The sequence below is a fragment of the Papio anubis genome, chromosome 13 (assembly GCF_008728515.1).
Source record: "Papio anubis isolate 15944 chromosome 13, Panubis1.0, whole genome shotgun sequence".
Taxonomy (NCBI): Eukaryota; Metazoa; Chordata; class Mammalia; order Primates; family Cercopithecidae; genus Papio; species Papio anubis.
Genome location: NC_044988.1, coordinates 82499377 through 82515419, shown reverse-complemented (window position 1 = coordinate 82515419; position 16043 = coordinate 82499377). Strand labels below are relative to the sequence as shown.

The window sequence follows — 16043 nt, the reverse complement described above, 5'->3', positions numbered from 1 at the left end:
TGAAATATCTTCACCAAACCCGGGCTCTCAAGGAAGAGGGGTGTGTTCACTTAACTTCCTGTTTCAGTTTTTCTTATTGTTCTTATACTATATATGAAAAGATTTATCGTATATCTCAAAGATTAACGTCTCTTCCTATAAAACAATGTTATTTGTTCGATCAGGCTTCTCTCCGTTCTGCTTCCAATTTCTCGCATCCCAGCCTTCTGAAGTCCGCACTAAGCATTGTGATTCCCGGACTTCTAGCCGCTGGCTGCACTGACGTGTATTCGGAAAAGCAATTCCAAATTCTGTAAAATATCTTCCGGCAGTGACGCGACCCGAACGCCGGCAGTGAGTTGTCAGGCCTAGGTCACTCCTGTAATGCGTAACCGAACCGGGTTCCGGCTCGCTCTGATTGCATCACTCCTGCACCCTGTAAGTAACGCCCTCGCCGGCTTTCGCTTCCCTATCTCGTTGTCCCAGAAGTCCCCGCACTTCCGCTGTACGGCTGGCCCTTCGCCAAGATGGCCGCGCCCGTAGGCTATCACCGAAAGGCGCCGCCATCGCAGTTGCCGGACCCGCTAAGGCCCCTCTCCGGGTAGTCGTCATGTCGGTCTCCAGCGGCTACCGGATTCTGACAAAGCCAGAGTCCGTGGACCGGAGGAGAAGTGCGGGAACGATCAAAGAGGCCGGGCGACCACTGGAGATGGCTGTGTCCGAGCCCGAGGCCAGCGCCGCGGTGAGGGCTGTGATGAGGCAGGGTGTTTTGGCGGTCAGAGATGGTCTAATTGCGGGGCAGTGACTGGAGTAGTCTGTGACGATAGGTGATTTGGCAATTGGTGAAATCGATGCTAAAGGGTCTCTTGGGAGGTCAGTGTTCTGAGTTATCTGTGGAGTTAGTGATTTGGCTTTAGGATATCAGTATTCTGAGGGATCTGCAGAGACAATGATGGGGAGGCGTCTCTGGCAGTCACTGAATGTCAGAGTTTGGAAGGGGATCAGAAATGGGGACTTTGTGATGTGTCAGAGATAGGGAAGGACTGTGGGAGTTGGCGGTTTGGGGTGTCTATGGGAGCCAGCGATTATGGGTGCCTATGGTGGTTACAGCCTGGATTATCAAAGATGGTCAGTGTTGGGATTTGGGAAATTAAGTGACTGGGAGCATCTGGGAGCATCAGGGATTGGGGCTTGGGAGTCAGTGACGGTGATGTTTGTGCAAGTTTGATTAGCAGTATCTTTGACGGTCAGTGGGTAATGGAGGAATCAGGGGGCCCATGAGGGGGGAATATGACTGTTGGAGTTTGGGGAGTCAATGTTGAGGTGTCTCTGGGGATGGTAGATGATTTGTATGCCATTTGGGGAGAAAAGGTAATTGGGGATGAATGCAAGTCAATGATTAGGTGATGTCTAGCAGTAATAACTGTGCTTTGAGTAATGAGGTGATTAGTAGGAATTAATGATTGAGGACCCTCTATGATTCTGTGACTAGAAGCCTAAGGGGTCAGGAGTTTGAGGGGATTGCTGGGTTTAATAATTGAGGGTTCTTTAGTGGTCAGTGATTGGAGGTCTGTGGAGGCTAATGATTGTTCTGTGGAGAGTGATAGTTGGGAACTTGTAGAGATCCATAATTGGGAGGAGTTTGTGAAGGTTAGTAATGGGGAGTATTTGGGTGTCAGTGATTGAAAACTTACAGGAACAGTAGGAACAGACAGACTGTAAGATGAGCACTTATTTTATGCCAGGGAGTGTTTTTGATTTTATTTGTTGTTGTTGTTTTGCAGTCTCTGCTTTATCCTCAAAACCAGGGAATGTTTTAAATGCTGGAGAGATGCCAGGAAACAGAACCAGAATCCCTCCCTCAATGACTTACATTCTAGAAATACGAAAGATATGATAAAATATAAACAAATAAAATTATTCCAGACACTAATAAGTGCTGAAGTAAGTAAAAGAGAATGATGTGGTAGAGCGTGATTGAGGGTAGGGAGTGCATGACTTTAGCCAGGTTAGTCATGGAAAGCTTTCCTTAGGAAATGACAGTTGGCTTGAGGCATAAATCATCACAAGGAGGCAGCCATGTAGAGATCTGAAGAAAGAGTGTTCCAGGAAGAAAATAAACATCAACTGCAAAGGACCTGAGGTAGGAGTGAACTTGGTGTGCTTAAAAAAGGGAAGGAAGATTAGTGCTGTAGGAGCACAGTCAGAGGAAAAGTAAAAAGGTGTGAATCATAGTGGTAGGAAGGTATCAGATAATGTACGATTTTATTGGCTAGTGTAAGGATTTAGATTTTATTCTAGATGCAGTGAGAAGCCATTGAGTTTAAGCAGGGGAGTAATCTGTTCTGATTGATACCTTGAAAAGATCACCATGGCTACCTCATGGAAGATGGACTGCAGAGGGGCAAGAGTAGGTAGGTATAGGGAGGTCAGTTAGGAACTTTTTGCAATAGTAAAAGACAAGAGATTATGGTGATTTAGAATAGAGTTGTAGCAGCAAAATGAAATCAAATTCAGAATACATTTGGAGATAAGCAATATAACTTACTAATATATTGATATATGGAGTATGAGGGAAGAGAAGAATCGAGATTTACATCTAGACTTTTAACCTGAAGAACTGGATGGATGGTGAATCCATTTTCTGAATGGGAAGGGTTATGGTGGAAAAGACTAGATTTGGTGGATGGAAATGGGATCTGGGGTGATGTCAAAGGCTCTATTTTGGCCATGTCAAAATGCTCATTGCATATCTACCTAAAGATATAGGGTAGCCACTATATATATGAATCTGGAACTTAGGAAAGGTGTGAGCTAGGGAGCCATTTTTGAATTGCATCACAATGAAGATGATATTTAAAGCCTTAGGATTGGCTTATGTCACCTAGGAAGCGAAGACAGATAGGGAAGAGAAGAGAGCCAGGGACAGAGGCCTGGGTCACTCTGACATTTAAAAGTCTGGTAGAAGACAAAAAACAAGAGAGAATAAGGGGTGCCCATTGAAGTAAGAGGAAAACTGTGCAAGTGGATGTCAAAGTAGCATAGAGAAGAAAGCCTTTCAAGACAATAGGAGTAATCAATTGTGATATACACTTTTGAGTCCCAAAGCAGGACTAGAGATAATTTGATTTTGCCAGTATGCAGCTCAATGGTTATTTTGATTGATTAGAGCTCGTTTATTGGAGTTAAGGGGATAACATCCTGTTAGAGTGAGTTGAAAGAATGAGAGGTAATGAAGTGGAAACAGCAAGTATAGGCAACACTTATGAGGAGTTTTGCTGGTACAGGAAGCAGAGAAATAGACATTGTAAAGGATATGAAATCAAGAGCGGGTTTCTTCAGATGAATGATATTAAGGCAACTCTGTGTGTCAATGGCAATGATCCAAGTAAAAGGGAGAAATAGATGTTACAAAAGAGAAAGAAGTACTTGCAGGGGTGAAGTCGTTGGGAAGGCAGTTGGGGATGGGATTGAGAGCACAAATGGAGAAACTGGCCTTAGGTGAGAGAAGGAAGACTTTCCATTTTGACAGAAGAGAAGGTATATTATATATGAGTTTGGAAACAGGTTGGTGGAATTGGTGGTAACAAGGCAAGGTAATTCTTGTCCATTTGGATTTATTTTCTCTTGAAAGCATGAAGCAAATTCATCAGCCGAGAGTGGGAAAGGGGTAGATGTTGGAGTTTTCAGAGTTAAAAAGGAGAATGTTCAAAATAATCATCTAGGAAAAAGGAAATGTGCATTTTCTAGGGTTAGGTAGGACTACTGACAGTATTAGATGCCCATTTGGCGTATGTGTTACAAATTTGAAGTTAGTCCACTCAGCACAGATTGATTTTTCTCTTGCAATGTTCAGTTGCAAGGTTGCAGGCAGAGATTAAGAGGAGAGTTGGATTTAACCAAGGTTGAGGCTTTGATAGGTAAATACAGCGGAGGAAAAGAGGAGAAAGGAAGTTAAAACTTTATAGTTTTCAATTGATTGTGTATAGTGTTAGAACAAGGAATCTGAACAAGAAAGAAAGGCTAGGTAAGGGTGGAAGATTGTGAAAAAGTGATTAGGATCAGAGGGCTCAATGAGTTTGGAGAATTATTGGAGTGAAAGTACTAGAACAAGTAGCAGGATAGGAAATAATGGTCAGAGGGTGGAATATCTTAGAGATTTTTGGAGGTGTTATAGTGATGGCAAGGTGTAAGTGCAGATGATTTATGAATAGGTGGCTGAATTTGAGTGGAAGAAAAGATTGTTGACCTCATGAAAAAGAGAGGCAAGGGTGTTGAATGGCTCTTCCACATTGATACAGAGGTAGTGCAGCATGATGGCAGGGATTTAGCTGGTGCTAAAGTTTTCAGTGAATGGGGTGGGATGACTGCAGACCAGAGTTAACATAGAAGTCAAAAACTGCTATCCTGGCCCGGCGCGGTGGCTCAAGCCTGTAATCCCAGCACTTTGGGAGGCCGAGACGGGCGGATCACGAGGTCAGGAGATCGAGATCATCCTGGCTGACCCGGTGAAACCCCGTCTCTACAAAAAATACAAAAAACTAGCCGGGCGAGGTGGCGGGCGCCTGTAGTCCCAGCTACTCGGGAGGCTGAGGCAGGAGAATGGCGTAAACCCGGGAGGCGGAGCTTGCAGTGAGCTGAGATCCGGCCACTGCACTCCAGCCCGGGCGACAGAGCAAGACTCCGTCTCAGGGAGAAAAACAAAAAACAAACAAACAAACAAAAAACCTGCTATCCTTAAGACAGGCCTGCTTGCAAGGTTTGCTTTTTGCTGGCATCTGGGAAATTAGATTTCAGGAAGGATCCCACCATTCCCAGAACTGGTTAAGAGTAGTTCCCAGTGCTTAAAGAATATATACAATGTGGTTTATGCTGAACACCTGCTTTCTTCTGGGAGTCTGGAATTTTTGTAGATGCAGGCAGAGTGCCTACATGATGAGCCCCCAGTGAAACCCTTGGGCAGTACTGGTCTCTAATGAGCTTCCCTAGTAAACAACATTTCATACATGTTATTATAACTCACTCTAATATAACTCAATATTAGAATTAAGCATGTTCTATATGACTTCACTGGGAGGGGACTCATGGATGCTGGTGCCTGGTGTCCTCTGGACTTTATCCCATGCTGATTAACTGACTTTGCTTTGTATACTTTTGCTACAATAAATAATAGCTGTGAGTACAATTATATACTGAGTCACGTGAGTCCTCCTAGGAAATCACTGGACCCAGGAGGGTTAATAGATGAAAATCTGGTGATACTATAAATAAGCTATGAATTTTGAAGGAAGAATGAGAAATGGTTGAAAGTAATCATTTACGGCATCTTTAGAACCTGAGGTACGTGGGTCATGGCGGGGAGGGGAGTGGTGCAGGAAAGATAGCTTCCACTCCTCTGAGGCTCCTGTAAGGAAGCAGGATCCTCAAGAGACAGGTAGATTTCAGGTAAAGCATGTAAATGAAGGGAGTGGCTAAAGAGGCTGAGGGAGGAGTAGAATTTGCTGGCAGTAATTAGAGTTTCTATAAAGGCCACTGCTTGAGAATTCTATTGGTGTCAGTGATTGGGGATTGATAAGATGAGGGATTTGGGGTAATGGGAGATAGATTACCATGTGTCCTGTGGGTATCACTGGTGGAGGGACTTGTGAGAATATGTGATTGGAGTGTCTGTGGGGGCCAGTGATTGCTACTGTTTGGGAGGTTTGCTTTACCCAGTCATTTTGGAGCTATAGGCCCAGTAATGAGGCAAGACTGTCTGTATCAGCTCAGTGATTGGAAGGCCAGTGACAATCAATGATGGGAGATTATTGGTAGTCAGTGACTAGAGGTCTGTGGGGTTAAATTGATGACTTTTGCAGGTAATTGAATGGTGGTCTGGCCAGGCACAGTGACTGACATCTGTAATCTCAGCACTTTGGGAAGCTGAGGTGGGAGGATTGCCTGAGCCCAGGAGTTTGAGCCCAACCTGGGCAACATAGCGAGAACCTGTCTCCACAAAAAATTTTAAAAATCAGTCAGGCATGGGTGGTGCATGCTTATAGTCTCAGCCACTTGGTAGGCTGAGGTGGGAGAATTGCTGGAGCCCAGGAATTCAAGGTGTCAGTGAGCTATGATTATGTTATTGCATTTCAGCCTGGGCAACAGAGTGAGACTTTATCCCCAAAAATAAAAAGTAAACAAAAATAAAAAGAAGGAAAAAAAAAGGTTGGTTGTCTGTGAGGATAAGGGATTATCTTTAAACATTAGACAAACATGTTTGAATGTGTATTTATTAGTATCAAAATTCTCCAATAGCTGTGCCATCCTCCTTTTACCTGCCTAATAAGAGGACTTTAACATACTTTAATTTCGTCCCTACCCCCACCCCCCTAGTTAGGGTTCTGCTTATTTTTTTTCATATCATACCTCTTGATTTTAAGGATACTTTCATAACAGTTGTACAAGCACATTATCAAGTTATTTAGATTTAACTAGACATTTTACTGGTTGTATTAATCATAGCTCTCTCTTGTATATTAAGTCTTTCCCAATTTTGAAATCTTTATTCTGATCCATTTTTTCTTCTTTTAAAAATCATTCATTCTCTTTTTCTGCTTCTTTTCCACTTTCTCTTCCCCTTCCCCTTTCCTCTATTTCTCCCCAACTTTCTGCTTTATTTCTAAAGAACATTGGTAGTCTACTTTCTGCATTCTTATATGCCTAAAATATCTTACTTTTGCCGCCAAACATAAATGAGTTTGGTTTTTTTTTTTTTTTTTTGAGATGGAGTTTCTGTTGCCCAGGCTGGAGAGCAATGGCTTGATCTTGGCTCACTGCAACCTCCACCTTCTGGGTTCAAGCAATTCTCCTGCCTCTGCCTCCCAAGTAGCTGGAGTTACAGGTGCCTGCCACCACGCCTGGCTCATTTTTGTATTTTTAATAGAGACCATGTTGGCCAGGCTAATCTCAAACTCCTGACCTCACATGATCCATCTGCCTTGGCCTCCCAAATTGTTGGGATTACAGGTGTGAGCCAATGCGCCCAGCCCATAAATGATTTTTTTGACTGGTTATAAAAAAGGTCTCAATTCTTCTACCTCAGAACTCTATAAACTATAAATACTGCTCAATAGCCTTTTAACATCCCCTGTTATAGAAGATAAGACAAAGATTGATTCTGTTCCTTTTTTCTTTTTTCTTTCTTTCTTTTTTTTTTTTTGGCTATTTATCTTTCTCTCCGATATGCACATGATTCTATCCTCTTGAATAAATAAATTCACAATAGGGACATTTCTGTTTGTCACGACAGGGTCTCACTCTCTCAGCCAGGCTGGAGTGCAGTGGTGTGATCTTAGCTCCCTGTAGCCTTGACCTCCTGGGCTCAGGTGATCCTCCTGCCTCAGCCTCCAGAGTAGCTGGGACTACAGGCATGCACCACCATACCCAGCTAAGTTTTGTATATTTTTGTAGAGATGGAGTTTTGCCATGTTGCCCAGGCTGGTCTCAAACTCCTGAGCTTAAGCAATCCTCCTGCCTCAGCCTCCCAAACTGCTGGGATTACAGGCATGAGCCACTGTGCCCAGCTCAGTAGGGACATTTCTTAATATGGTTTTTGTTTTTCAAAATAATGAAAAATTAGGCCGGGCGCGGTGGCTCAAGCCTGTAATCCCAGCACTTTGGGAGGCCGAGACGGGCGGATCACGAGGTCAGGAGATCGAGACCATCCTGGCTAGCACAGTGAAACCCCGTCTCTACTAAAAAATACAAAAAATTAGCCGGGCGATGTGGCGGGCGCCTGTAGTCCCAGCTACTCGGGAGGCTGAGGCAGGAGAATGGTGGGAACCCGGGAGGCGGAGCTTGCAGTGAGCTGAGATCCGGCTACTGTACTCCAGCCCGGGCGACAGAGCGAGACTCCGTCTCAAAAAAAAAAAAACAAAAAAAACAAAATAATGAAAAATTGAGTAGAGAAAAATTGAGTTCAAAATAATGAAAAATTGAGCAGGTTATAATATCACGATCAACAGTACATAGTCAAGGTAAGAACAAATTATTATCTTGTCCAAATCACTCACCAAATGTGGATAACATTAGCGTGAACAGGAATATGCTATCACAGGTATCAGTAACATTCAAACATGTGACTATGACCTTTACCCAGAAGGAATGGAAGCAACTGGATCCTGCTCAGAGGAACGTGTATCATGATGTGATGCTGGAGAACTACAGCAACCAAGCCTCAATGGGTAAGAACAATTCCTTTGTAATTCAAAATGTGTACACTGTGATACCTTCTCTCTGGAGTCCTTGATAAGTTCGGCCTTCATTTTTGTAGGTCAAAGGGCTTTCTTCCCTTTTAGGTACTAGGCAGGATATTTGTGCCCAAGGCTCCAAAATGGAAGGTCTGTTCAGTTGACCTGGCATTCACATTGTGAAACTCCAGAAGCCATGTATTCTTTAGGCCCTGAAGTACAAATGCTGGGGCTTCATTTCTGGGATGGTTGTTCTAACACTCAGTTTCTGCTATTTCTCATGAGCAGGGTATCAAGCTCCCAAACCAGACTTGATCTCCAAGTTGGAAAAAGGAGAAGCACCATGGTTGGGGAAGGGAAAAAGACCCAGTCAGGGTTGTCCAAGTAAAATAGCAAGATCCAAGCAAAAAGAAACTGATGGAAGTAAGTTGTAACTTTGAAATTTTTCAGAGAATAATTTATTCTGAAATTCTTAAAGATCCTAGACTCGTCTTTCTTAACTAGAAAATAGCAGTAGAAAAAAATCAGGATTTCCTGAGGAAATAATATTTCAAACTACAAAGATTCTGTAACCTGAGAGATTCTAATATCTCATCCTTTTGCGAATTTGTTCACACGAGAGGTTCTATGTGAGGTTCACTATGGTAGTGAGCTAGTGTTAAATACGGGAATTTGGTTATATTACCTCTATCAGTCAGTTTCCACTCAGTTTTGCTCCATGAAGGAATGAGCCCTTGCAATCTTAGTTACTTACAATAAGAAAAATTAGTTTCTTGCTCAAGCCACAGCTCTATTCCATATTATCTTTATTTGGGGACCTATGCTGAAAGACAATTCTCCATTTGGCAAATTCTGGTCTCATGACAGAGGGAAAAAAAGGGTGAGTGGAACCACATGGTAACTCTGACAGTTACTGCTTGAAAGTTGTAGATATCCCTTTCAGCTCACATTTTGTTGGTCAAAGCAGGCCATCTGGCCACTCCTGAGTTCAACATGGTAGGAATGTATAATCCTTCCCCTGGGAAGAGTGCTATAATTCAAAAGGCTATGCATTTGGGAGGGGCTGGGAAGTATAATCTTGCCACAGGAAAAAATAATACTATCTTTCACACCACTCAGGTTGTGGTAGGATAAAAGGTGAAAATCAGGGCTCTGAAACTTGGTACCAGCCCCTCAGATGCCTAACTGACCCTTCCATTGCTCAATCTTCAGAAGGAGCAGTGACCCGCTTAGCTGTTCTCAATCCCACTCCTGCTTACCTTATATAAATCAGTGCTTTTTAAAAAAAGCATCCTCCCTTTTCCTAATAACCTCAGCTTTTCTCCTTTTCTCCTTTACTCAAGACCCTAGGTGTCAATTTTTCTCCTATGTATTCGGACATTCTTAGATCTGCCCTGTTTCCAAATCTCTTGGCGTGATGCTCCTGTCCTGAGTTATTTCTGTTTCTCTCCTTTCACTATGAAATTCTCTAGACCCATGATCTATAGCACATCATCATTTCCATTTTCTCCTTAACCCCTGCAGTCAAATCCCACAGAATTCATGCCTGTAACTAAATTTCTGACTTTAAGGTCACCACTGCTTACTTTTCAGTGCATACTTTAATCGTTTTTGTTAGCTTGAAGTTCTCACTCACCCAATTTGAATTGTACAACTTGAATCAGATCTTATCCGCTAAGTGCTTCTTTATCATTTACTCACTAGCTTCTCTTTCTTCTCATTTTGCTGAGGTGTCCCTAAGGTTTTGTCTTCTACTATCTGTTCTTTTTAAAAACTGTATCGATTATTCATTGTGCAAATAAAAGCTATTTATTCTACACTCGTGACTTCCAAATGGACATCTCCAATTCCTTTGTCTTACACTCATATTTGACCTACTTACACAACAGCTTATTCTTAGGATGTCAGAAATGGAAAGCTTTGTCTTTCTCTCTAAATTAGAGGTTCTTTTCAACTTCCCTGTTTTTATCAGGGTGTACTCTGATTATAGGACTGTCTTCCATAGAGTTACTATCCTGTCTTCAGTTTCTGCTTTTTTTTTTCTCTCAATGTTCAATGTCATCACACAAATCAGGCTCATATTATCTCATACTTAAATTTTTCCAATTCTTAGATAAATTTGCTAAATCAGTTTTTTTCCTAATTCTTTCTCTTTTTTTCATAGAGACAGGGTCTTGCTACATTGCCCAGGCTGGCCTTGAATGCCTGGTCTCAAGCAATTCTCCCTTCTCATCTTCCCAGTGTTGGGATTACAGGTGTGAGCCACCATGCCCAGCTTTAATTGATCTTAGATGTTACTACCAAACATGAAAATAGTCAGTTATTATTTATGTTACCATAGTCCCCAAATTATTAATAGCAGACTATCTGCTATGTCTTTTAAGATTCTTTTGACCCTCAATTGTCCAAGACTGTATGAATTCCCTGAGAGGAACCAGTCTTTAAAATGACAAATGAAGAGACTCAATGGAGTTTCTGATTCATCCATTAATAGCTCCAGTTTTGGCTATCCTTACTTTTCTTGTTGACACTTTACAGCTAAAAAACAATCCTAAGTCATTTAATACATCTTTATCATTGCTACAATGACTCTCTTTTGGTTCAGGTTCTTATATACTACTTAGGAGGCTCTTCAAAGAGGGGCTGTTCTATTCTCTCCAATAATTTGCTGGGCCAAGTGACTTCCATATTTGTTTCTGAAGTTACAGTTGTTTTAGCTTGGCATTTATGTTTTAGTTACTGTCTCAGATTCAAGAAAAACTTCCAGCCTTAGTCAATTGCTCTTCCATATCCAACTCTTCTCTGGTATTACCATATTACTATACCAATTTGCTTGTTCAAATTCTCCTCCTTTCCTTCATGGTGATATTTTCTTGTAGTACCTTACGTCTTTTCCTGCTGACAGATACCAGTTGGGACCAGCTCAATTTATCATTGTAAAGGTTCTTGTAATATTACATGTCAAGGGGAAAGTTTTCAGTTTTGATTCCTTTCTTTCCAGAAGGAAATTTTTCCTCCATGTTTTCCATCATCCTTGGGCATTGAAAGACACAGCCTTGTCATGGTACCTAAAAGTTTGTTATTCTCTCTGCATCACTTAAAATTTCCTAAATGAAAAAGCAGCCAGCAACTGCACTTCTCTAGACTCCCTAACATACATATATGTCTACATATATATATATTTTTTTCATTTTTCAAAACTGATCTTCTGCTCCATGGGAATTAATCTCTTTAATGTCCTTTATAAAAGTAATAATATTTCCTTTCCATCCATTCAGATACCATAACTCCTTTCGGTTTGAGTCTAGTTTTCACTTTCTCAGTGTAATGTTCCTTTACCATCAAGGTGGCTATTCACTTCCTGCCTCTTTCTTTCTGAAGTCATGGGGATTTTTATATCTGCTTCTCTCTAAGACTTGTTTAATTCTCACTCTGAAGCTTTTTCTGCTTTTCCATGCATATAGCATGTAGCTGAAAAAGGACACCCCTAAATGGCGGCCTCAGCTCTTAAGATTATAGGTTTTTATACATGTAGTATCCATAGCTAGCTAACAGAAGTCTATAAATTTCAATTTCTGGTTCTTAGGCAAAAGAATATTATTGCACTACCCAGTGTTTACCACTGCCCAATCTATTGTTTTTAGCCAGAATTCGGCTTATGTAGTATAAACATAGCAGCCCACAGTTTTCAGTGTGGGTAATGGTCTCAGAGAAGGGAAGCAGGGATTAAGAAGACATCTCAGATGTGTAAGTGTTTAATGTATGGCAGAAAGAATGTGAGTAACCACTTAGAGCTAGGAATAAACTTAAAATTTGTAATTGACAATTAGAATGACCTGAAAAGAACAAATATACATTCCATAGCAAACTATTGGAAAACAAAACAAACTTGGATGCACCCTATAAATCAGATTGAGTAAAGTTTGTTTGCTAAGCTAATTACTATGAATTTTATCATTTGATGAAAGCATCAGGTAATGTAGAGAAACTAGGGATTTTTAAAGTACAAGAATATCATTTTGGGGGTCATTTCAGTGGTAGCAATGGAAAGGAAAAGATATGTCAGCAGGAAAAGATCTAAGCACTACAAGAAAAATTCACCATGAGTAGTAGAAAGTGGATAACCTTTCTTATTTATTTTCTCAGCCACTTATCGGCTCGTCAATACTTCTTGGTGGACTCACTTTATTTTTCTTTTCTGGCTCTTTTGGATATAATAACAAAAGTTTACATTAGCTAGCTTCGGTACATACAGGAATATGCGATAAGGACATGAGTATATCCCTTACAAGCTAAGGGCAAGATAGTTCAGCCAGTCCTCACCAGGGGCTAGAAATAGGAACTAGGAAGGAACTAGGAAGCCATTGGGAATTGAAATTGTGCAAATGATCTCTTTAAAGACACAGTTCTTATGTCTCTGCTTCTCTGTGTGTGGATGTTTCATTCTTTAACCTGATGAGCTTTCTGTTTACATAGAGAAAATATGGGTTACTAGTGCCTGCTTTATATAATTTCTAAATTTAAGTACCAAGTGGAGACTAACTGGAGTCAAATTTGTTAGAAGAAAGAATCTTGTTGAACATCTTGGTTTGAGTCAGATTTGTCTCCAACTGTGCCCATGGAGAATTGGGGTAATACAGTATAGGCTGCAGCAGCAATATACTATGGCCAGCTTGGGAATTACCAGAACTGGGCAGCTTGGGCTTACGAGAAACCTCAAAAAAGTATCAGCTACAATCATAAGCTCTTTTTACTCCATCTATTCTCTGTTCACTTCTCCTTGTGTTTATTTCATATTCTATCCCAGGTTGCACACTCATATTTTTAAGCAGCAAAACCTTTTAAAAATCACTATTGTCACTTTTCCCACCTCTTTTTACCACAACATCTTCTCCCTCAAGTCCATTCACCCTAGTTGTTTCATTTACATTGCTATACTAGCCTGAATAAAAATTTAACCCTACAACAGGTCATTTCTTTACAAGTTTTATTCCAAAATATAAGAGTACAAAGATTCACAAGAATATCTCACTGAATTCCATTTTAGAAGTCCAGCAAGATGATGACGAGCTTGAAAATAACCAGAAATCTCAAAACAAACTCCTCAGGGAAGTTGTAGTCAAAAAGAAAACTCAAACTAAGGAGAATGGCAGTGACTGTGGTTCACTGGGGAAAAAAAATAATTTGCATACAAAACATATTCCTTCAAAGAAAAGGCTTCTTAAATTTGAGTCACATGGAAAAATTTTGAAACAGAATTTAGATTTACCTGATCACTCAAGAAACTGTGTAAAAAGGAAATCTGATGCAGCTAAAGAACACAAGAAGTCATTCAACCACAGCTTATCTGATACAAGGAAAGGCAAAAAGCAAACTGGAAAGAAACATGATAAATTATCCAACCATAGCTCATCTGATAAGTGTAACAAAACTGGCAAAAAACGTGACAAATTATGCTGTCATAGCTCATCCCATATTAAACAGGACAAAATTCAAACTAGAGAGAAACATAAGAAATCATCCAGCCTTAGCTCATCTACTAAGCATGAAAAACCTCAAGCTTGTATGAAACCCTATGAATGTAATCAATGTGGGAAGGTTCTCAGCCATAAACAAGGACTCATTGACCATCAGAGAATTCATACTGGGGAGAAACCATATGAATGTAATGAATGTGGGATAGCCTTTAGCCAAAAGTCACACCTTGTTGTACATCAGAGAACTCACACCGGAGAAAAACCATATGAATGTATTGAGTGTGGCAAAGCCCATGGTCATAAACATGCACTCACTGACCATCTAAGAATTCATACTGGAGAAAAGCCCTATGAATGTGCTGAATGTGGGAAAACCTTCAGACACAGCTCAAACCTTATTCAACATGTGAGATCTCACACAGGTGAAAAGCCATATGAATGTAAGGAATGTGGGAAGTCTTTTAGGTATAACTCATCTCTTACAGAACATGTGAGAACACATACAGGTGAAATACCATACGAATGCAATGAATGTGGAAAAGCCTTTAAGTATAGCTCATCCCTTACTAAACACATGAGAATTCATACAGGTGAGAAACCCTTTGAATGTAATGAATGTGGGAAAGCTTTCAGCAAGAAGTCACACCTCATTATACATCAAAGAACTCATACTAAGGAGAAACCTTATAAATGTAATGAGTGTGGAAAAGCCTTTGGACATAGCTCATCTCTTACTTACCATATGAGAACTCATACAGGTGAAAGTCCCTTTGAATGTAATCAATGTGGGAAAGCCTTTAAACAAATTGAAGGCCTTACTCAGCATCAGAGAGTTCATACTGGAGAGAAACCGTATGAGTGTAATGAATGTGGGAAAGCCTTCAGCCAAAAGTCTCACCTCATTGTACATCAGAGAACTCATACTGGGGAGAAACCTTATGAATGTAATGAATGTGAAAAAGCCTTTAATGCAAAGTCACAGCTTGTTATACATCAGCGATCCCACACTGGAGAGAAACCCTATGAATGTAATGAATGTGGGAAAACTTTCAAACAAAATGCATCCCTAACCAAACATGTGAAAACTCATTCAAAAGCGAAATCTCACGAGTGATGTTAATGTGGCAAATTTGTTAACTAAATTTAAAATTTTGTTGAACCTTGGAAATATACTGAATTTAAAGAGTGTTAGAAAGCCTTTAGCAAGATATCACACCTTGTTATACATGAGAAACTTTGAAAATGGATCTTCATATAGAATCAGTGGATGGAAACAAGGGTTTAAACTTGATACAAAACCTTTTATAAAAAATATTGTTTTAACAATACTCAATTATTATAAATGATCTACATGTTCAGACTGAAATTGAAAGCTTAAAACTTGTGAATAATTTGAATATTCAAAGCAATGGAGAAACAAGTTATATATGCTGACAGTTCCTGTGTTTCTTCTTGTTTTGTACTTAAGCACCATATATTATAGTTGAATTTGCATATCTGTTTATTGCCTTATGTAAATGAGTGTGGCCATTTGTATAAGCCTCTTTGATATTTTCACCCAGCTCTTTCTTAATGTCTGTGTTGGCTTCTGCATCAGCAGAAATCTTTTTGAAAGAGTTTTTATATATGTAAAAAGTGTTAACAGGAAAACAAGAGAAAATAAAGCAGCTGAGGATACAAATGTGCTGGTAGGGAGTGATATTCAAGATATACTGTGAAGTGTAAAAAAGCAGGTTGCTGAACCATGTATATATTATATTCCCCTTTGTGTACAAAAGGGTATGTTTGTTTAACCTCTGTCTCTTATCTTTGTATGTGTATATATCTTAGTATGCATATATACATGTATTTGTATGTGAATAGACTTTGAAAAAAATACAGAATAAACTTCATGGTGGTTGCCATTGGGCACAGGAGTATAGCATTGGGTTCTAGGATAGGAGCAAGACTTCCTTCTATATTTGGATTTTTAAATCATGCACATGTATTTTTATAATTAAAATATTTTAATATGCACAAATCAACATTATTTAAGGTTGTCACTGAACCCCTCCACAATGTTGTTTGACAGAGTTAAAATCTTTGTATGATTATTCATGAATGATGATGAATCAAAAGTATATAGTATGAAACGATGTTGAATTCATAAAGACTTTTCCTATCAAACACATGTTCTTTCATTAACATAGTGAATTATAACAGCACTGTGTTTCTACATTTGCCATTTTTTCAGACTGATGATGAATTGTGATTGCAGGTGAATGAAAGTGATTTTCTGAATAATCACCCCGTTTTATCTCATATTCAAAGAACTAACATACAAACACCTCAATCAGGGAATGCAAATGAAACAAATGTC

At 40.0% G+C, this 16043-nt stretch overlaps 1 protein-coding gene across 7 annotated transcripts; it reads left to right on the top strand.

Moving 5' to 3' along the window:
• Positions 1-345: 345 nt before the first annotated feature.
• On the top strand, positions 346-15819 carry ZFP37 (ZFP37 zinc finger protein). 7 transcript variants are annotated; one of them, XM_031654409.1, is made up of 4 exons: positions 346-417; positions 8120-8201; positions 8496-8630; positions 13255-15819. In XM_031654409.1, exons 1-4 carry the CDS (start codon positions 364-366, stop codon positions 14796-14798), a joined length of 1815 nt encoding a protein of 604 aa, XP_031510269.1. In that variant the 5' UTR covers positions 346-363; the 3' UTR covers positions 14799-15819. The 7 variants fall into 7 exon arrangements, with proteins under 7 accessions (XP_031510269.1, XP_021782946.2, XP_021782945.2 ...); XM_021927254.2 differs by lacking the exon at positions 346-417 and adding an exon at positions 475-721; XM_021927253.2 differs by lacking the exon at positions 346-417 and adding an exon at positions 475-721 and having other exon boundaries at positions 8117-8201.
• The last annotated feature ends 224 nt before the right edge of the window (positions 15820-16043 follow it).